General features: G+C 44.8%; 1 protein-coding gene across 4 annotated transcripts in view; it reads left to right on the top strand.

Moving 5' to 3' along the window:
• The window catches only part of PLPPR1 (phospholipid phosphatase related 1), a 178,785-nt gene that overhangs the window by 80,546 nt on the left and 76,565 nt on the right, over positions 1-21,674 (top strand). For all 4 annotated transcript variants that reach the window (XM_068234346.1, XM_068234345.1, XM_068234344.1 and 1 more), the window contains exon 2: positions 18,937-19,037. In XM_068234346.1, coding sequence (XP_068090447.1) covers positions 18,975-19,037 — 63 coding nt within the window. In that variant the 5' untranslated portion in view covers positions 18,937-18,974. The remainder of the gene's footprint in view (positions 1-18,936; positions 19,038-21,674) is intronic.

The raw sequence follows: 21,674 nt of genomic DNA, 5'->3' as shown, positions 1-21,674 counted from the left end.
GTCGCCAGAGCGATTAATGAGGGCTGCCATTGAGGAGATGATGGGGCCTGATGTGGAGGAGGAGGTCTGGCTCAGGCCAGCATCTCAAGTTAATGTTGAGGACGATGAGGGGTCTGTGTCTGGGGATGTTGGGGTGGCAGAGGTGGTGGGTGGGTCAGACTCAGGAGAAGAGTTGTATGATGAGGATGATGATCGGGACCATCTGTATGTGCCTCAGAGTCTGACCCCGGAAAACATGTTGTATCGTGTGTTTAGGTACTACAATCTGCGTTCCCTCCCAGTAGTGTTGGGCGAACAGTGTTTGCCACTGTTCGGGTTCTGCAGAACATCACCCTGTTCGGGGTGACTATATAGCAGACTATATAGCATTGTGTTTAATGCCACTCTGTGTACACGGCTCAGCCACACTATATAGCATTGTGTTTACTTCCACTCTGTGTCTGCTGGGAACAGTAGTACACCGCTCACCCGCCACTGTATAGCATTGTGCTCTGTGTCGCTCCTGACAATAGTGGTACACCGCTCACCCACCACTGTATAGCATTTCTGTACTGCCACTGTACTGCTGCCAGTCAGCGTGTACTTTAAGGATAAGTGAAATGAGGAAGAAATCCGGTGAAAGAGGGAGGGGCAAGGGAAGAGGTGTTTCCCCTGACGGTTCACGTACAGGCCACAGGGGAGCACCCAAGAAAACCCACTCAATACCGCCCATGTTGTCCAGGACAACAACCCTCACAGATCCAAAAGAACAGGACCAGATAATTACTTGGATGACCTCTCAAGCGTCCAGCAGTGGGTTAAGCAGCACCAGCACATCACGCACGAGGTCCGAGTCCTCAGCCAGTTACAAGGAGCCAGTGGGCACAAAGCTGACACAACCGGCAGCGACACCACGCACACAACTGCCAGATAACCAGACGACGTTGGAGTGAGCTGCGCAGAGGTTGTTCTGGGGAGCTCTACTCCACGGCGGCGGCCCCCCACAATGACATATGACGAGTTTGAGGAGATGGAAGAGGAGGGTATGGACAATGTGGACATAGACCCAGATTTTGTTTGTGAACGAGAACATCGCCGTCGTAGCAGCAGCACAGATGAGTCTGTTGAGGAATCCACTGCTGCACGAGTTCGCCTTGTGCCACAAGGTAGGCGGCGCGTAATTTCAGGCACCGCAAGCATGGAAGTTCAAGTGAGAGGCAAAAGAGGCGCAAACAGAAATCGCCAGCAAGGCAGGTGCTCCAAAGTCTGTGCTTTGTTTGAAGACTGCACTGAGGATGTTACCATGGCGATTTGCAAGGTGTGCAAGACCCGCCTGAGCAGAGGGAAAAGTATTAACAACCTCTCCACCACCAGCATGAGCCGCCACATTCTATCCAAATTGTAGCGAAAGAAGGTGTGCAGGTTGGCACTGCAGCAGGTGTACAATCTTGAGTGGGGAGCTGGCAGGACCACTATGCTTCAAACAGCATGGTTGCAATTGCGTGCTCTGGTATAGGAAATAGTAATGCTGTACAACAAGAGGAGAGAGAGGAGAGGAGACCGGCACTGCAATCGACTTATTTATTCCATGCTGTAAAAGGTGCATACAAAGAGTCACATACTCAGTGCAAAATAGTAAACATACCAGGTGGATGAAGCAATGTGGGTGACGGTGGGTGCTGGGCACTGTGGGCCTGACGGCCGTTTCGCGCAGACGTGCGCTTCAACGGAGGCTCTAGTGCGGGCTGGGCGCTGGCCGGGGATTAAATACATACCGGGGTCAGCATTCGGCGTGTCCACGCCGATAGAAACCGCCCACTTCCTCCTGCAGTCTCCATTCCCATGCTGGAATGCATCTGCACTCCAGCTGGGACTTCCTGGAGGGCGGCACCTCCCCTCTACGGTTGCCTGAGCAGTCCACACTTATTAGGTGGCTGCTGAATGCTATTGCATATAAACGGCAATCCGAGAGCGGATGTGCGCCATCTTGTGGCCAATGTTGAGAAGGCAGTGCAAATAAGAAAATTGGATAAAGCATGATCCAACATATGGTGATTAAGGGCAGGAATCTGCCTATGTGACACTGAACTCATACGTGAATAACATATTATAGCAGCTTAGTGACTAAAGTGTAAGAATAACGTTATCAGGTGCACGTAAACAGTTAAATATATTGCAAACTGTGTACTCATTAATGGCGTATCAAGTGGAGGTAGTGGCTGAAAATAAGGACAGCGGCAAGCTGCGCTTACTATGATAAAAAGTTGGGAGAGGTAGAATGAGAGAGGGAACTCCTGGACAAAGGGACAATATAAATATTATTATGAATACTGGTACAGTGGCACTATGTTAAAAACACAAGAGGATAAACAAGCACAAAAAAAACCAATAAGTATCCACATTGGAGACATAGCCCATTAGCCTTCAGTGTTCCTGTATACTGAGTTCGGTCCACCAACTCCTGGTAATGGAGTATAACGGCTTCTATTTCCTTGACCGTTTCGGCATGTTTCTTTCCAGATCGATCTAAGACAGTGTCCTGGGGTCCTGCCGCATGCTCTAGGAAGGCCATTTTCCACCTCTTAACGAATTCCTCGTCCTCTTGATGTTCAGATGGTTCAACGTGCCGTCTGAAACCTCTTGCTGTTATCTGGTCGTCCTTATATTGTTGTAGTGCCATTACAATCCAGAATACTTTTGTCTCCCTCTCGCTCGATCTCTCCAAACTGGTCTCTGCAACCCTAGCACCCACCGTTTATTGGATAGTGACGATGATGGAGAGCTCTAAAAGAAGCTCTTGACGTCTTTCCTGCCAGTTGCTACTGCAGCCGCTCCCGATTCATCTCCACTGTCCGAACTTACAGTATCAGATTCTGAGTGGATGTCGCAGTCTTAAGCAGCACTCATAGACATGCTGCGTGCTCTAACCTATTTACGTAGTTAGGAAGTTGTAGCGAAAGAAGGTGTGCAGGTTGGCACTGCAGCAGGTGTACAATCTTGAGTGGGGAGCTGGCAGGACCACTATGCTTCAAACAGCATGGTTGCAATTGCGTGCTCCGTTGAAGCGCACGTCTGCGCGAAACGGCCGTCAGGCCCACAGTGCCCAGCACCCACCGTCACCCACATTGCTTCATCCACCTGGTATGTTTACTATTTTGCACTGAGTATGTGACTCTTTGTATGCACCTTTTACAGCATGGAATAAATAAGTCGATTGCAGTGCCGGTCTCCTCTCCTCTCTCTCCTCTTGTTGTACAGCATTACTATTTCCTATACCAGAGCACGCAATTGCAACCATGCTGTTTGAAGCATAGTGGTCCTGCCAGCTCCCCACTCAAGATTGTACACCTGCTGCAGTGCCAACCTGCACACCTTCTTTCGCTACAACTTCCTAACTACGTAAATAGGTTAGAGCACGCAGCATGTCTATGAGTGCTGCTTAAGACTGCGACATCCACTCAGAATCTGATACTGTAAGTTCGGACAGTGGAGATGAATCGGGAGCGGCTGCAGTAGCAACTGGCAGGAAAGACGTCAAGAGCTTCTTTTAGAGCTCTCCATCATCGTCACTATCCAATAAACGGTGGGTGCTAGGGTTGCAGAGACCAGTTTGGAGAGATCGAGCGAGAGGGAGACAAAAGTATTCTGGATTGTAATGGCACTACAACAATATAAGGACGACCAGATAACAGCAAGAGGTTTCAGACGGCACGTTGAACCATCTGAACATCAAGAGGACGAGGAATTCGTTAAGAGGTGGAAAATGGCCTTCCTAGAGCATGCGGCAGGACCCCAGGACACTGTCTTAGATCGATCTGGAAAGAAACATGCCGAAACGGTCAAGGAAATAGAAGCCGTTATACTCCATTACCAGGAGTTGGTGGACCGAACTCAGTATACAGGAACACTGAAGGCTAATGGGCTATGTCTCCAATGTGGATACTTATTGGTTTTTTTTGTGCTTGTTTATCCTCTTGTGTTTTTAACATAGTGCCACTGTACCAGTATTCATAATAATATTTATATTGTCCCTTTGTCCAGGAGTTCCCTCTCTCATTCTACCTCTCCCAACTTTTTATCATAGTAAGCGCAGCTTGCCGCTGTCCTTATTTTTAGCCACTACCTCCACTTGATACGCCATTAATGAGTACACAGTTTGCAATATATTTAACTGTTTACGTGCACCTGATAACGTTATTCTTACACTTTAGTCACTAAGCTGCTATAATATGTTATTCACGTATGAGTTCAGTGTCACATAGGCAGATTCCTGCCCTTAATCACCATATGTTGGATCATGCTTTATCCAATTTTCTTATTTGCACTGCCTTCTCAACATTGGCCACAAGATGGCGCACATCCGCTCTCGGATTGCCGTTTATATGCAATAGCATTCAGCAGCCACCTAATAAGTGTGGACTGCTCAGGCAACCGTAGAGGGGAGGTGCCGCCCTCCAGGAAGTCCCAGCTGGAGTGCAGATGCATTCCAGCATGGGAATGGAGACTGCAGGAGGAAGTGGGCGGTTTCTATCGGCGTGGACACGCCGAATGCTGACCCCGGTATGTATTTAATCCCCGGCCAGCGCCCAGCCCGCACTAGAGCCTCCGTTGAAGCGCACGTCTGCGCGAAACGGCCGTCAGGCCCACAGTGCCCAGCACCCACCGTCACCCACATTGCTTCATCCACCTGGTATGTTTACTATTTTGCACTGAGTATGTGACTCTTTGTATGCACCTTTTACAGCATGGAATAAATAAGTCGATTGCAGTGCCGGTCTCCTCTCCTCTCTCTCCTCTTGTTGTACACATTCTATCCAAACATCCCACTCTGTGGGCAAACGCGGCAGGACAGGGTACCACCAGCAACACTGCCTCCCTTGGGTTCACCAGACTCACCACCAGACCCGCCTCAGCAGCAGCAGTAGCCCAGCCATTGCGTGGTTCACAACATTCACAAACATCAGACGATGCTGACACTGTCACTTTCCGAACTAGTGCTCTTGAGGTCTCCCAGTGTTCATCAAACACAACAACCAACAGCCCTTCGGTGTGCAGCCCTACGGTTGAGTTGTCTGTCTCTGAGATGTTTGAGCGCAAGAGGAAATTGCCAGCAAATGACCCCCGGGCCGTGGCAGTAACAGCCAGCCAGCATAGCCAAGGTTTTGGCCTGCGAAATGCTGCCATATCGAGTGGTGGAGACAAACAGCTTCAAGGGCATGATGTCAGTGGCCATCCCACGTTACGTGGTTCCCAGCCGCTACCACTTTGCGCGCTCTGCAGTGCCTGAGTTGCATGAGCACGTGGTCAGCTAAATAACCCGAAGCTTGAAGAATGCCGTTGCCTGCAAGGTTCACCTCACCACTGACACCTGGACGAGTGTGTTCGGCCAGGGTCGATACATCTCCCTTACCGCGCACTGGGTGAACCTTGTGGAGCCTGGCAGCGATTCCTCACCTGCTACGGCGCGGGTGTTGCCCACGCCGCAAACAGCTGCACCGCCGTCCCTCCCACTGGATAACAACAGCAGCACCTACCTCTCTGACTCCTTCTCCTCCAACGCATCTCAAAGCTGTACCTCATCCGGAAACGCTAACCCAGCACCAGCAGCAGTAGGATCGTGGAAGCAGTGCAGCACAGCTGTTGGCATGCGTCAGCAAGCGTTGCTGAAGCTGATCTGCCTTGGGGATAAGCAGCACACAGGGGAGGAAATTTGGAGGGGAATAAAGGAACAGACGGATTTGTGGCTGGCACCGCTGGACCTGAAACCGGGCATGAAGCTAGACACCTGGCACGAACTGGCAATGTACGCAATAGAGGTGCTGGCTTGCCCGGCAGCCAGCGTTATGTCGGAACGCTGTTTCAGTGCTGCCGGAGGCATCGTCACAGATCGGCGTATCTGCCTCTCCACAGAAAATGCAGACCGTCTGACTCAAATTAAAATGAATCAATTCTGGATTGGAAACGACTACGCAACACTCCAGGACCCCAACCAAGTAACATGACCAATGAACATCTGGGATGGTTTAGCGTTTCCGGTCCCTGTTTATTGAACCTCTCATCTGTATTACATTTATGACTGCATGGCGGCAAAAAGCATTGCTGCTATATCCGCACGCTTTTTGTCCTCATGCAAGGCCTGGGTTGTTGTGTCTCAAAAAGCATGGCCTTCTTCTCCTCCTGCGCCTGCTCCTGTTCCATCACGTGTGCTGCTGCTGCTGGGTTAGCGTTGCCGCCCAGTCCCTGTTTATTGAACCTCTTATCTTTATTACATTTATGACTGCATGCATGGCGGTAAAAAGCATGCTATCCGCACGCTTTTTGTCCTCATGCAAGGCCTGGGTTGTTGTGTCTCACAAAGCGTGGCCTTCTCCTCCTGCGCCTCCTCCTGTTCCATCACGTGTGCTGCTGCTGCTGCTGGGTTAGCGTTGCCGGTCCCTGTTTATGAAACCTCTTATCTTTATTACATTTATGACTGCATGGCGGTACAAAGCATGCTATCCGCACGCTTCTTGTCCTCATGCAAGGCCTGGGTTGTTGTGTCTCACAAAGCGTGGCCTTCTCCTCCTGCGCCTCCTCCTGTTCCATCACGTGTGCTGCTGCTGCTGCTGCTGGGTTAGCGTTGCCGGTCCCTGTTTATGGAACCTCTTATCTTTATTACATTTATGACTGCATGGCGGTACAAAGCATGCTATCCGCACGCTTTTTGTCCTCATGCAAGGCCTGGGTTGTTGTGTCTCACAAAGCGTGGCCTTCTCCTCCTGCGCCTCCTCCTGTTCCATCACGTGTGCTGCTGCTGCTGCTGCTGGGTTAGCGTTGCCGGTCCCTGTTTATGGAACCTCTTATCTTTATTACATTTATGACTGCATGGCGGTACAAAGCATGCTATCCGCACGCTTCTTGTCCTCATGCAAGGCCTGGGTTGTTGTGTCTCACAAAGCGTGGCCTTCTCCTCCTGCGCCTCCTCCTGTTCCATCACGTGTGCTGCTGCTGCTGCTGCTGGGTTAGCGTTGCCGGTCCCTGTTTATGGAACCTCTTATCTTTATTACATTTATGACTGCATGGCGGTACAAAGCATGCTATCCGCACGCTTTTTGTCCTCATGCAAGGGCTGGGTTGTTGTGTCTCACAAAGCGTGGCCTTCTCCTCCTGCGCCTCCTCCTGTTCCATCACGTGTGCTGCTGCTGCTGGGTTAGCGTTGCCGGTCCCTGTTTATGGAACCTCTTATCTTTATTACATTTATGACTGCATGGCGGTACAAAGCATGCTATCCGCACGCTTCTTGTCCTCATGCAGGGCCTGGGTTGTTGTGTCTCACAAAGCGTGGCCTTCTCCTCCTGCGCCTCCTCCTGTTCCATCACGTGTGCTGCTGCTGCTGCTGCTGGGTTAGCGTTGCCGGTCCCTGTTTATGGAACCTCTTATCTTTATTACATTTATGACTGCATGGCGGTACAAAGCATGCTATCCGCACGCTTTTTGTCCTCATGCAAGGCCTGGGTTGTTGTGTCTCACAAAGCGTGGCCTTCTCCTCCTGCGCCTCCTCCTGTTCCATCACGTGTGCTGCTGCTGCTGCTGCTGGGTTAGCGTTGCCGGTCCCTGTTTATGGAACCTCTTATCTTTATTACATTTATGACTGCATGGCGGTACAAAGCATGCTATCCGCACGCTTCTTGTCCTCATGCAAGGCCTGGGTTGTTGTGTCTCACAAAGCGTGGCCTTCTCCTCCTGCGCCTCCTCCTGTTCCATCACGTCTGCTGCTGCTGGGTTAGCGTTGCCGCGTGGTCCCTGTTTATTGAACCACTTATCTTTATTACATTTATGACTGCATGGCGGTACAAAGCATGCTATCCGCACGCTTCTTGTCCTCATGCAAGGCCTGGGTTGTTGTGTCTCAAAGCGTGGCCTTCTCCTCCTGCGCCACCCTCCTCCTGTTCCATCACGTGTGCTGCTGCTGGGTTAGCGTTACCGGTCCCTTTTCCTGGAACCTCTTATATGTATTACATTTATGACTGCATGCCGACAAAAAGCATGTTACCTGTGCAAAGAAAACAGACATTTCCCGCATTTAAAAGACAGTTTTCCCTTTGAAACTTTAAAATCGATTTTCTCAAAAACTATAAGCTCTTTTTGCTAAATTTTTTTCCTCTTGTACCCACTCCCAAGGTGCACATACCCTGTAAATTTGGGGTATGTAGCATGTAAGGAGGCTTTACAAAGCACAAAAGTTCGGGTCCATTATTGACTTCCATTATGTTCGGAGTTCGGGTCGATCACCCGAACATCGCGGCCATGTTCGGCCTGTTCGGCCCGAACCCGAACATCTAGATGTTCGCCCAACACTACTTGTAATATTCACACTGTCTGTCCTTGTATTGTTTTTGTTTGTGTTTGTTAAGCAACTGCCAAGACAAATTCCTTGTAGGTGCAAACTTACTTGGCGAAAATAAATTGATTCTGATTCCGATGATGCATTATGGGGGCGAACCGAACGAAAAGTTCTTGGTTCTCCGTGATCACGGAGAACTGCGAACCCTGGAAGTTCACCTGGAACCATTGGCCGGCGAACCGTTCGGACCATCTCTAGCTGCTAGTAGCTATGTCAACATTGAATCACTGCTGGCTGCTTTAAATAGAGCAGGCACACATTTTTTCCCCCAACATAAAGAAAAAACGTCATTTTTAAAAATAAAATCATACATAGGCAAGGCTATTTTACATGTGTCCTGGAGTTCTGTTTAAGAAATGATATGGACACCCAGTGCAGGATGATAAGATAACCTTCCCCCACCTCCCCCGCCCCAAAGCTTGTTTTTTTCACCCATCCCCGAATCCCACTGTCTACTGCAGATTACCTACCACCTAAAGTGGCACCCAAGAGAGCAGCACCATCTGGCGACGACTACACAGACTTGCACAGTATTGTCAAGATCGCTCCCTCTGTCCAGCACAGGGGTTTAGGCTCCATTTCGAACCTTTCTTTAGACCCTCATCTTGAATTTAGCCCCTCTATAGCCCTCTTTGGCCTAGACAGATCTAATCCTTGCTATAAGAACAAACGTATTTATATTCTCTCTTTGACAGCTAGAAAGGTCCTAATTGATAAGTGGAAAACATGTCCATCTTTAAGAGAGTGGATCAACTACACTGCATCTTTCTTTAACATGGAAGTCGCTGACAGTTGACAGCCAGGTCCAGGGCTTTTATACTTAAGGCAAAGGCGGCTTTGCACTCTGCCAGTTGGAGGGCCGCAGAAAACCAGTGTTTCTAATTTTCTAATTTCTTACTTCTAAACGAAATCACCTACTCACACGAATCACCTATACGGTTTGTCATAACTACTATTATTTATTTATAATTATTATTTTTTTCTTCTTTTTTTCTTTTTTTCTCTTTCCCTTATAAGATATGCCATTTTTACATTTTATATTTTTTCTAAAGATATTACGTATATATAAACTACAGACATAAAATAAAGCGCAAACAATGATGCAAATCACTGCCATTGGATGCAGGCGTACAGCTGTGAAGTCTGGTTAAAGTGTACCAGAGCTGAGATAAAATAAAATTATACATACTTGGGGCTTCCTCCAGCCCCATGCGCATGGATTGCTCTCACGCTGCTGTCCTCAGTCTTCTCCGTCTTTGGTACTGGTTCCCGTGACTTCAGCCAGTCATGGCCAGAGTGATAGGCAGCCGCTGGAGAGATACATAGAGGGCGCACTTCTTTTGCACAGACTGGCCGCGACTGGCTGAAGTTACGGGACCTGATACCGAAGAGGGAGAAGACTGAGGATGGCAGCGTGGGAGCGATCCATGTGCATGGGGCTGGAGGAAGCCCCAGGTATGTATAACACTTTTATTTTATCTCACCTCTGGTTTCCTTTAATTATGTCTCGGCTATATATAAAAATGAGCGATGTTTGCGGTAAAAAAAAATTAAAATAAAATTAAACTGAAAATAATAATAGGAGACTCTTTTCTATACTACTAACTAATCTTTTATTTATCATCCATACTGCATACTATATAGTTTATTACCTCACAAGTTTATTTACACTTCAGGTTCACATTAAATTGGTTGGAGGAAGTGAAATAGGACTAAAAGCAATGTTTGAAAGTTCAATAAGAACTGGAAGTAGCAGGCGCTTACAGTCACTCTTAGGATCTTAGGCCTGCCAGTAGTAGTTCTTGTAACCTCTGCAACCTCAAATTCTATGTTATTGTCTGAGGTCCTTGTTCCTGCTGACTTTCCTTGACTTATGTAGTTGAGTGGAAAAATATATATCTATTGTAAGTGTTGCATGATTAATTTGTTCATGCAATACGAAAATCTCTGCTACAGAACAGTGATTCATAGCGACAGAGCTGTCTTCAGTCTAGGGCTGCATGAGAATAATGCTTTAACAATAAAAAGTAAAGGCAGGCATTGCACAAGGTATATGAAATCCATGTATTCTATTGTTTCTCTAGCACAGGCAGAAGAACATTAGAGTAGCCATGATTAGTGATACTAGATGATGTCATATAAACTTTTCACTATGGAAATTGGTGTTGATGTTAGAATTCAGCAGAACAACTCATGCTGTATTAAAATCAACATAGTTTCCTATAAAATTATGTTGAACAAACATCAGGTTTATCTAAGGCCTTTAGGCGAAGCCTCATTTTCACCTGTATTCAGATGGAGGGAAAAAGTTTTGCCATATATTTAGAAAGGAGTTCTTTGCAGTTAGGAGGATTAAATATGTTTTCCTTTTTAGGGCTAATTAGCCCAGGCCTTGCAAGGGGTTTTCACAGCCACATTCACAGTTATGGATTGTGTGTTGTTGTACATTCATTATATGACTTGAAAAGCAATGCAATACACTTCAGAACAACACTAATAATGCAGGATGCAGCCGTGAGGCAGCTTAAGCTTGAATGGCAGACCTGCCTGCTGTGTAGAGTGCAGACAGAGGCAAGGCTAGTACTGTCCATCCAAAGAACATACAGTATGATAGGAACACTAGTTCAAGTTATCCTGCAGCCTCACAATTAGAGATGTTGCGAACATTAAATTTTCGGTATGTGAAGGCGAACTTGCTGCAAACCTTCGCAAACCAGCGAACCATGCGAACTGCCATAGACTTCAATGGGCAGTCAAATTCTAAAACTTATAGGGACTTTTTCTACCTACAAAAGTGATGGAAAAGTTGTTTCAAGGGGCCTAACACCTAGACGGTGGCATGCTGGTGGGGGATCCCTGGCAAAAGTCCCATGAAAAATTGCGTAGTTGACGGAGAGTCATGTTTTAACCTCTAAAGGGCAGACATCACATTACTTTCCTACATTTGTGGAATAAAGTGCTGCTTTAAAACGTCCGGCGAGTGTGCATGTGGATAGAAACTTGGCTGGGGGCAGATGAGCAGGAACTGGTCAAGGTGAGAGGAGGAGTGGAGGGTGGTTGAGAAGGGATAAGGAGAGCAGAGGTTGACGTGGCTGAAGAAGTTGGACCAGGAGGAAGGTGTCTTTGACTTTGTGTGCTACTTATCCTCATGTGTTGCTCCCGATGTCATTTGTGATGGGAGATCAGGTGCCCTCGCAAAACAGTTGTACCTAGGTGATCATCCCACAACTTAGCTGTTGTCAGAGGCACACACATAAAAAAATGCCAGACTGGTGAGCTTTGTGATGACGGCATTCTGGGGGTGGTAACAGCAGAAGTTGGTGGGTGTGTTGACTGGCTGACCCCAGGTGCCGATACATGCTGTTTGCGAGTGCCACCAGCTCCTTGCGAGCTCTCCCTGCTTCCAACTCATCTCTTCCTTTTCTCTGTCTCCCCAACTGAATGGTCTTCCATTTCATCTATTCTTGTGGGCACTCACATCACATCCATGGACACATCGTCTGCATCAGCTGTTTCATTTGTATCTGACAACTCACAAAAGGCAGCAGCAGCGGGGACATCATAATCACACCTTATGCCCATCTGTATAAAGCCGCCTGACTGAGACATATCAAGTGTAACATCCTTATCTCAATCCTCTGGCAACAATGCTTGCGCATCACTAATTTCTACAAACTGATGTGTAAATAACTCCTTTGACGCATCAAGTGAAGTGGCTGTGGTGCTAGTGGTGGTGGTGGGGTGAGTAGTGAGTTGTTGGGTGCCCGAATCAGAGCGGGAGGAGGATGGTGTGGCAAGGTCCTGAGCGGAAGCGGTAGAAGATGAGGTGTGCTGTGTGAGCCTGTCAGCTACGTCATCAGCATTTTTTGAGTTCATGGTATGTGCCCCTTGAACACTGGGCATTATTCTAGGGCCACAGGAAATCACAGCAGCATGACCCCTAAAACCCGTGTGGTGTGGCCTGCCTCTTCCTGACATTTTTTTTATTTCACAATATTAAAAGATCAAGAATAAATACACTGCCAGTGAGAAGGAAATGATTGTCACTTCACACAGGTCAGGTGACTGGTGGGTTTATATAATACTATCTGCAACAATCACTCACAATATAGGCCCTATATATAGGGCACTAGTGGTCAGATACTAGATGATGCCAGTAGTGGTTCACTCAGCTGTTTTTATTTCTTTTTTTGGAAAGTGAATGTCACTCCATGCAGGTCAGGTGACAGATTGGTTTATATAATGAACTTATGAGGGGTATTGTGCAAGGTACTGTACCACTAGCAGCAATGTGCACACCTGTGTCCAACAGCTAAAGTCAGTTCACTGGACAGTCAGACACAAATAACTGCAAAATAACAATTTCAAGAAAAACAATGTACCAGCCCTCATAAGGGCTCTTGGGTGCTTAGGATGCTGTACTAACAGCAAGAAACCCTACCTGGGGACACAGAACAGAGGCCTAACTAACACTTTCCCTAATAGCAGCACAGCTCTCTCCCCACACTTCTTAACACACAGGCAGAGTGTAAGATGGCTGCCATGCTAGTGTTTTTATATGGAGGTTGTGGTCCAAGAGGTAGTGCGAGCTGATTGGCTGCCATGTGCCTGCTTACTCTGGGGTGAGGGGTCAAAGTTTGGCTCCATGATGATGTATAGGGAGCGGGTTGAACACTCCATGTGTCCTGCCCAATGCGAGTGTACATACGCGTTCTTACAGTTCAGGCTATCTCTAGTCAAAATACGGTATAATCATAATTACAAGCTTTGTAAGCCCTCCTTAATATGATGTGATGTAAATAACATTTAAGGCAAAGCCTGCACTCTCTGAAAACATGGCCTTCTGCTTTAAACAGCTGACCTCATACTGATAGTGAACTACCAAGTTGTACTTTGGTAAGTGTATTTACATTAAATAAGATAATTTTTTATTTTGCTGATTTCAGTCCTGATGGGTGAATACCTGGCAGAATGAATGTAGCACTGTTTACACTTTGTACAGCTCATGCCTAGAAATAACATGTTGTTGTAATGTTTTAGCCAGATAAGCAGTTTAATCCCTGATGCCATACGGATATTTCTGTGGGTGTTTCTTAAAGATGTAAATACAGATTTTTAGTCATAAAACACCTAAGGACACTAAAGGCTTTATTTGTAACCTTGCCACCCAACTAAAGCACTTTTATTAAGGTCTCACTTTCAGTTCAATGAAGTGATCACATCTATGCACAATCTGAGAAACAGACAATTTCACAATGGTTGAATAATATTTTTAAAGTATACCCGAAGTGACATGTGACATAATGAGATAGACATGGGTATGTACAGTGCCTAGCACACAAATAACTATGCTGTGTTCCTTTTTTTTCTATCTCTGCCTGAAAGAGTTAAATATCAGGTATGTAAGTGGTTAACTCGGACAGGAAGTGACTACAGTGTGACCCTCACTGATAAGGAACTCCAACTATAAAACACTTTCCTAGCAGAAAATGGCTTCTGAGAGCAGGAAAGAGATAAAAAGGGGAATTTCTTATCAGTGAGGGTCACACTGTAGTCACTTCCTGTCTGAGTCAGGACTGAGTCAGCCACTTACATACCTGATATTTAACTCTTTCAGGCAGAGAAAGAAAAAAAGGAAAACAGCATAGTTATTTGTGTGCTAGGCACTGTACATACCCATGTCCATCTCATCATGTCACATGTCACTTCTGGTATCCTTTAACTATGCAGCCTTGGGCTACTTTCACAGTGACACACTGACGTTACATTGCATTGCAAGGGACACTGTTTTGGGTCTGGTAATAGGGTGCAATTGAAAAAAGTATGTAAAAAGTACCATTTTAAAAAGTACCTAAAAGTTGGTGAAAAAGTACTATCAAAATGATTCTGAGTATTTTCTTGCTTGTTGGTGTTTTAAAACTCATTTTGTAAGGAACAGTAGATCCACAGCCTTATATCTGTCCCTATGCCCCAATCTACCTCCTCAATCAACACCCTGTGTGGCGCATCCCCGCTTGAACGGGAGACAAGTATGGTCTGTCCGACTTCTGTTACACCCAGGCCTTAATGCGCAAGGTATAGGGACTGCACTGGGGTGAGATCATGACACATTGCATGACAAGGTGTAAAATATAATCTAGGAGAAAACTCAGGAGAAAAAGCCTCAGGACTACTGTGCCTACGCAGTACAATCTAGATGACATCAGCGCCACTGCAAGTGTCTCTCTCTCGCAGGCGCAGTGGATGCCGACCTGCCGAGGTCACCATCTTTCACCAGAGGGAACCCTGGGCCATGGGCGGGAAGTGGTGCTGCACATTCCTTTTAAGGAGGAACTCCAGTGAAAATAATGTAACAAAAAAAGTGCTTCATTTTTACAATAATTATGTATAAATGATTTAGTCAGAGTTTGCCCATTGTAAAAGCTTTCTTTTCCCTGATTTACATTCTGACATTTATCGCATGGTGACATTTTACTGCTGGCAGGTGATGTCAGTGGAAGGAGATGCGGCTCGCTTTTTTGGCAGTTGGAAACAGCTGTAAACAGCTATTTACCACAATGCAATGAGGTTCACAGACAGGAAACTGTCTGGACCATGGTCCTGACATCACCCTGTGGGAGTGGTTTCACCACAATATCAGCCATGCAGAGCCTCCTGATGATCAGTTTGTGAAAAGGAATAGATTTCTCATGGAAAAGGGGTATCAGCTACTGATTGGGATAAAGTTCAATTATTGGTCAGAGTTTCTCTTAAGAAATATCAAGCATTATGGAGCTGGCTTGACTCCGCTCTAACAACGTCTAAAGATCCTTCTGTATTATTCATAGTTGTAAGGCATTATGGGTTGCATGCAATAAACTGTAGTAAGCAGAATAAAGTGCGTAAAGTTTTACTGCACGGTGAGTAGAGCAGAGTGCAATACATTATATGCAATACATTACACTCTACTCATTGTGCGGTAAAACTTTATGCACGTAATCCTGCTATTTTGTTTATTGCATACACCCCTATATGATATACTGTAAAGTTTACCTGGGCTTAAGATAGGGTTCATGTGTGTGAAGGAGGTGAGATGAGGAGTTAAGTTGAATGATAGTTTTATTAAAGAGACTCGAACAAAAAAAAATCCCCTGGGGGTACTCACCTCACCTTGGGAAGGGGAAGCCTCAGGATCACAATGAGGCTCCCCCCATCCCTGTAGCTGCAGGCAGTCCAGCGCTGGCTCCCCCGAAGCATCCCAGAATCCTCCCCCGACAAGCTTGACAAGCGCTGATTTATTTACTTTCCCTATCTCCAGCGGGGGCGCTGTTGCAGCTTTCAGCACGGAGATAGGCAGAAATAGCCGATCTCTGTTGGGTCTGCTCTACTACGCATGCGCAGGAGACTTGTGCCTGTGCAGTAGAGCAGACCAACAGCGATCGGCTATTTCCCCCTATCTCCGAGCGGAGAGCGGATACCGCGCCTGCACTGGAGCCGGAAAGGTAAAAATTTACATCCCCGCTGTTCGGAGAGGCACAGCGAGACCGCCGTGGGACACAGGGGGACGGGGAAGCCTCGATCGGATCCGGAGGCTTCCCCCACCCGAGGTGAGTACCTTTTTTTAGTTACAGGTTTTCTTTAAAGGATAACGATCGCAAAAAAAGTTAAAATTTAAAATACACACACACACACAATATATATATATATATATATATATATATATATATATATATATATATATATATATATATATATATATATATATATATATATATATATATATATATATATATTAGATTTCTTCCAGACTAAAATGTACTTTAAATTACTTTTTTTTCCCAATGTTGCTGTCGCTTACAGTACGTAGTGAAAACCAGACAGATCTGATGTTTTGGACTAGCCCATCTTTTCATGGGGGATTCTCAGGTATTCCTGCAATTACAAAAGCACTTACTGAATGGCAGTTGGTCAGTCCACCTGGCAAAACAGTGTGCAAATTAGTAGGGAGGCTAGTCAGCATCTTTGTATAGACCATTTTCAAGAAATGCCTTTTTAAAGAATAAAAGTAACACTGAGAATCTCCCATGAGGAGGTGGACTAGTCCAAAATCTACCAGATCTGTCAGCTTTTTACTGCCTACTGTAAGTAACAGCAACATAAGGAAAAAATAAATGAGTGCATTTTGCTCTGGAAGAAATGTACATTTTATATGTATGCATTTAAAAAATGATTGTAATTCTTGAATTAAAAACAAATGTAAAAAAAAAATGGTATGGTGTGGGGCCAATGATTTGTAAGTTGGCCTGTAGATCAGTTACATTGTGTGATTTTCATTACCAAATTTCAATGTGAGCTTTGCCGCTTGTTCTGTCACCTGTGTGCTCATTTATTAATTAACTAGTAACGTTATGATGATGGTAGGCAGTATTTAGTGATCAGCCAGGTGTCATAGGATGCTGCAAACTGGGATGTCAAGTGACTGGCTATGTAGTCCCTGTGAATCATAGTCTGAAGACAAATATAAATCCTTTGCCACATGAATATTTCAACTCTAATTAAATTGCAATAGTAAAATAATTAAATGTGATATGCAGTGAAGTCTGAAAGGAAAACTTTCTCAACATTTAACTTCCATTATCGACTATCAAAATGACCAGCTATACAAATGACGCTTCCTATTAATGTTAATTTGCTAGATAGAAATGTTTTCTCTGATTTAATGACAAGAACATTTAATGTCAAAAATGTTTTTGATATTTCTAATATGCACTAAATGTTAAGAGTTTCATTAAAGTCATTATCAACTTCTGCGACTCACATTGTTTTGTCTTTTGCCTGAGTAAAAAAGAGCATATACTTAAACCATTTTTTAAATCTATTTTGTTTTACGTCTATGTAATTTAACTGTACTACATAGTGAACCTATCTGTTTCATTCTGCAGAACTGAAATGTTTCCATAGTAAAGAGTAAGATCGAAGGTTTTTTTTTTCCAATTCCTGGCAGTAAAGCCTGGTACACCTTCAATTTTGATTGGCTAATGATTGGCCAATTTTACCACCTCCATATAGTAGAGGGTCAACAGATGTTGAATACGATGAGCAGATTGTGTAGGTAAACTATTATACTACATGGGGGTAGTAAAATTGGTTAGTGATTGGCCAGTCAAAATTGAAAGTGTGTACCAGGCTTAAGAGTGCATATACACACATCCAATTTTCATTGGCCAATCACTGACCAATTGTGCTACCTCCATGTAATATGAGGGCCTACAGATTTTGAATATTATGAACATAAGCTCTCATACTACATGGAAATGGTAAAATTGGCCAATCACTGGCCAATCAAAATTGGATGTGTGTACGCACACTAAGGAGCTGTACAGATATGTTGCTAGCCTGTATTCTTTGCTATAGCCTGGTACACACTTTCAATTATGATTGGCCAATCACTGACCAATTTTACCACCTCCAGGTAGTATGATGGTTTGGCTACAGAATCAGCTCATAGCATTCAATATCTGTTGACCCTCATACTACATGGAGATGGTAAAATTGATCAGTGATTGGCCAATCATAACTGAAAGTGCGTACCAGGCTTTAGGAGGTCGGCAGAGAGATGATGTGTCACACAGAAGGGTGCAGAGTGAGGGAGGGAAGAGAACAATACTGTAAGGCAGCATTCGGGTGAGATGATCCGGTGTGGTGGACCTCTTCCGATATATCTGGACCGCTGTACACATGCTAGATTCTCACCTCTTTAACAACCATCTTGGTTGAGTTTAATTTAAAGTGTGTACCCACCTTAAAGACTCTCCTGCTGATCCTGTGTCTCTAATACTTTTAGCCACAGCCCCTCAACAAGCATGCAGATCAGGTGCTCTGACTGAAGACAGACTGGATAGCTGCATGCTTGTTTGAGGTGTGTGATTCAGCCACTGCTGCAGCCAAAGAGATCAGCAGGACAACCAGGCAACTGGTATTGTTTAAAAGGAAACATCCATATCCCTCTCAGTTTAGGTTCCCTTTAAACAAACAAGAAACAGTGAGAGTCGGGTTGAGATAAGTGCTTCAGAAAACAGCACTGTAGCTCACCCAAATTGGGTCAGAGAGCTCAGTGAAGCTCTTTTGCATAGATAACAACTGAAAGTTCTTAACTCTTCCTGTACTGGAAACAATATGAGGCTCATATCTTTGCTACTAATGTTCTATTTTTTAGCTGTACTACACATATAAATCAGTATAAGTTTATTTTCACTTCACATTCTCTTTAACTCACTATTTGGCTATTATTGATTTTTCCTGATATGATTCATTTGAAAGTCATACATATTTGCTACCACTTTTTTTTAAACATCCAATTTATGCTCTCTGGTGCTCTCCAACCTTAGCAAATGAACTGCATTTGAATTTAAATGTGCTAAAAATCACAATGTACTGCTTACTGAACTGGTAAAAACTGGATGTTATACTAGGTGATTTAACCCTACTGGAAACAACTGGAAAAAGTGTCACAATATTACATTTCACTGTCAATGCCCTGAGCTAAAGCAGGTTAAAATCTTAAAAGAATCTCATCTCTTTCTTCCCTGCTCCAGACATTTTCGGTATCACAGACCTCTGCAGCTGAAAGGAAATGGCTTTGGAGAATAATACCCATCGCAGTTATTCAATTATACCATGCTTCATTTTCGTGGAGGTAAGTGTGATGATTTGTGTTGGAAAGCAGCAGGGTTTCCATGGTTACAGCTGCAGATCAGTAAACAAGTCACTGTAATGTTTCATACTCGGTTGATACTGTACCTACTAGATTTTATTGTTATTGCATTGCCTGTGTCCCTGAAAATTCTGTGCAATGGTTGCTAGACAAGGCATCCAGTTATATACAAGCACCACAGCATTTCTGTCTGCCGCAATACATTACATATCAGATGAATATCTCACACAAAAGTGACACAATCTTATTTCACTATTAAAGCAATCCTTTTTTTTATACAGAGCCTTTTAAAAGGCATCAGGAAGCTGTTTACATGCATTCAGTGCATTCAGTGAGCAGAACGGGTTGTGGAGATCGATATAAGTGCAGTTACACAGAAAATCAATGGGAATTAAGACAAGCAACCACACAGATAATTAAAACAATACTCATGCCACATCTGTTGTCTAATAGATGTCATTTGTGTCCTGAGAGGGATTTCATACAGCTGGAACACAAAACATGACTGTCACATTAAGCACTGCAAAGTTATTCAACTGCTGTGTATAGTCCAGATGGAGGCAAGAGGTTTCTCAGCAAGTTGTATCTGAAATGATTAACCTGTCTCAAAGGCAGCAATTTATAAGTAATAATCATCATACCATGTACAGTTTGGTGATAATAGTTAAAACCCCAGGTTAAGCACATTTTTGTTCTATGCATTTCATAGAACACTATTTGAAATTAATTATGCATGTTTTTGTTTTCTTAACCTACCCCGCGGTATGATTACTTCTAGAGTTTGGGGTCTAAAAGTGGTGCAATTTTTTCACAAGCTTTTAGACCCTAAAAGCCGGAAAAAAAATCCTACAGCTAGATAGATCTGCAGCAGCTCTGCACTTCATTCACCTCCCCCGCATTCAGCACTGTAATTCTCCCTCTGCCCATCGGGTGGTGCTCTACCCCTATAGTGTGATAGCCGTCTGTTGTCATGTGACAAACGGCAATCTAGTCAGAGGAATTGAGAACTTTTGAAAACCAGAGGAAGACTGTCTGCCGGCGTCTGTATCCTCGGGGAGGTGAGTAACAAACGCCTGCTGCACAAAGGCTCAGCACATACCTCCCAGCGGGTACCCCAAGGCAGGCTCTGGGTCTCCGCTCTTAGCTGTCGATTTCTGTCCCGAACCTGACTTGGGGTTACCGCTAAGGAGGTTAAAATGTACCTGAAGGCAAATTAGGAGAGAAATTTAGATACCTCAGTAGAGGCTTCCCCCATACTCCTTGAGCTTGCTGTTCCAGCACTGGGATCCTCTGAACCTATTTGACAAAAGCTTGTCGAGTAGATTTGTGTGGCTGCGCTTCTATCCTTTAACGAGCATGGCTGCACAATGGCTAATTGGGCATGGCTTTTTCCTCCGTGCATGAGCAGCTCTGTGCTACTGCGCAGGTGTGGGCGACGGTGCTCCTATGTGGTGCAGCCATGCTCTTTCACATCTTGAGGGCCAGCAAATAATAATAATAATAATAATAATAAACAGGCAAAAATGTCATAGGAAATGTGTGTTGCCGTAGCTCGCAATGTGAATTACAGCTATACCGGCACTCAGATAGTAATTTGGGCACTGTCAAAAGAGAGAGCTTAAATTACTATAAAAACAGCATAATTTGACAGCCAGCATAGCCGAATTAAGTCTTTCCTCTGAGTCCATGGCGGCCTGGACAGGGAATAGTAATTAACGCCACCGAGACTTTTGCAGGAACAGGGTGAGACGTTTTTCGGCTTTGCCCTGCACCCAAATTCCTGTGCCTTCATTACATGCATGCTTCTTTTGTTTTTAACTTATGTCTCTGAGCAAGTATTGTTTAAAGCAAACCCGAGGTGAGAGGGATGTGGAGATTTCCATATTTATTTTCTTGCCTGGCAGCCCTGCTGATCTATTTGGCTGCATTGTGTCTGAATTACACCGGAAACAAGCATGCAGCTAATCTTGTCAGATCTGACCATAATGTCAGAAACACCTGATCTGCTGCATGCTTGTTCAGGGTCTATCGCTAAAAGTATTAGAGGCAGAGGATCAGCAGGACAGCCAGGCAACTGGCATTGCTTAAAAGGAAATAAATATGGCAGCCTCACCTCGGGTTCACTTTGAAGTATGATCCCTTCCACATTCTTTGCGTTCCAGGTTTAATTTACAGCAACCAAGAATGTAATAAAGTGGAGAGGTTTTCTTCTGTACAAAGTGTAGATTTTCTTTTTACAGAACTTTAGGAAGAAAGTCTGCCTGTTTTTTTCATGAAGAGGTGCCTAAAATACAACAGTAGACAGTGGGATGCGGGGGATGGGTGTAAAACAAGGGGGGGGGGGGGGGGGGAGAGCATTCAGGTTGTCATCCCCGCATCTCACTGTTTATTGCAGATTATATACCACCAAGAGTGGCACCCAAGAGGGCAGCACCATCTGACGACAACTACACAGACTTGCACAGTATTGTCAAGATCGCTCCTTCTGTCTAGCACAGAGGTTTAGGAATAGGCTCCTTTGTCCTTTCCTCTTCACTAGAATACAACATGCGGTTTTTAAAATCACATTACGTTAATAGAAATATAACCACCTCAAAATAAAGTATTACATAGAGCATT

This window comes from Hyperolius riggenbachi, chromosome 1 (genome assembly GCF_040937935.1).
Source record: "Hyperolius riggenbachi isolate aHypRig1 chromosome 1, aHypRig1.pri, whole genome shotgun sequence".
In the NCBI taxonomy this organism is placed as follows: domain Eukaryota; kingdom Metazoa; phylum Chordata; class Amphibia; order Anura; family Hyperoliidae; genus Hyperolius; species Hyperolius riggenbachi.
This window is presented reverse-complemented; position numbering and strand designations above follow the sequence as displayed.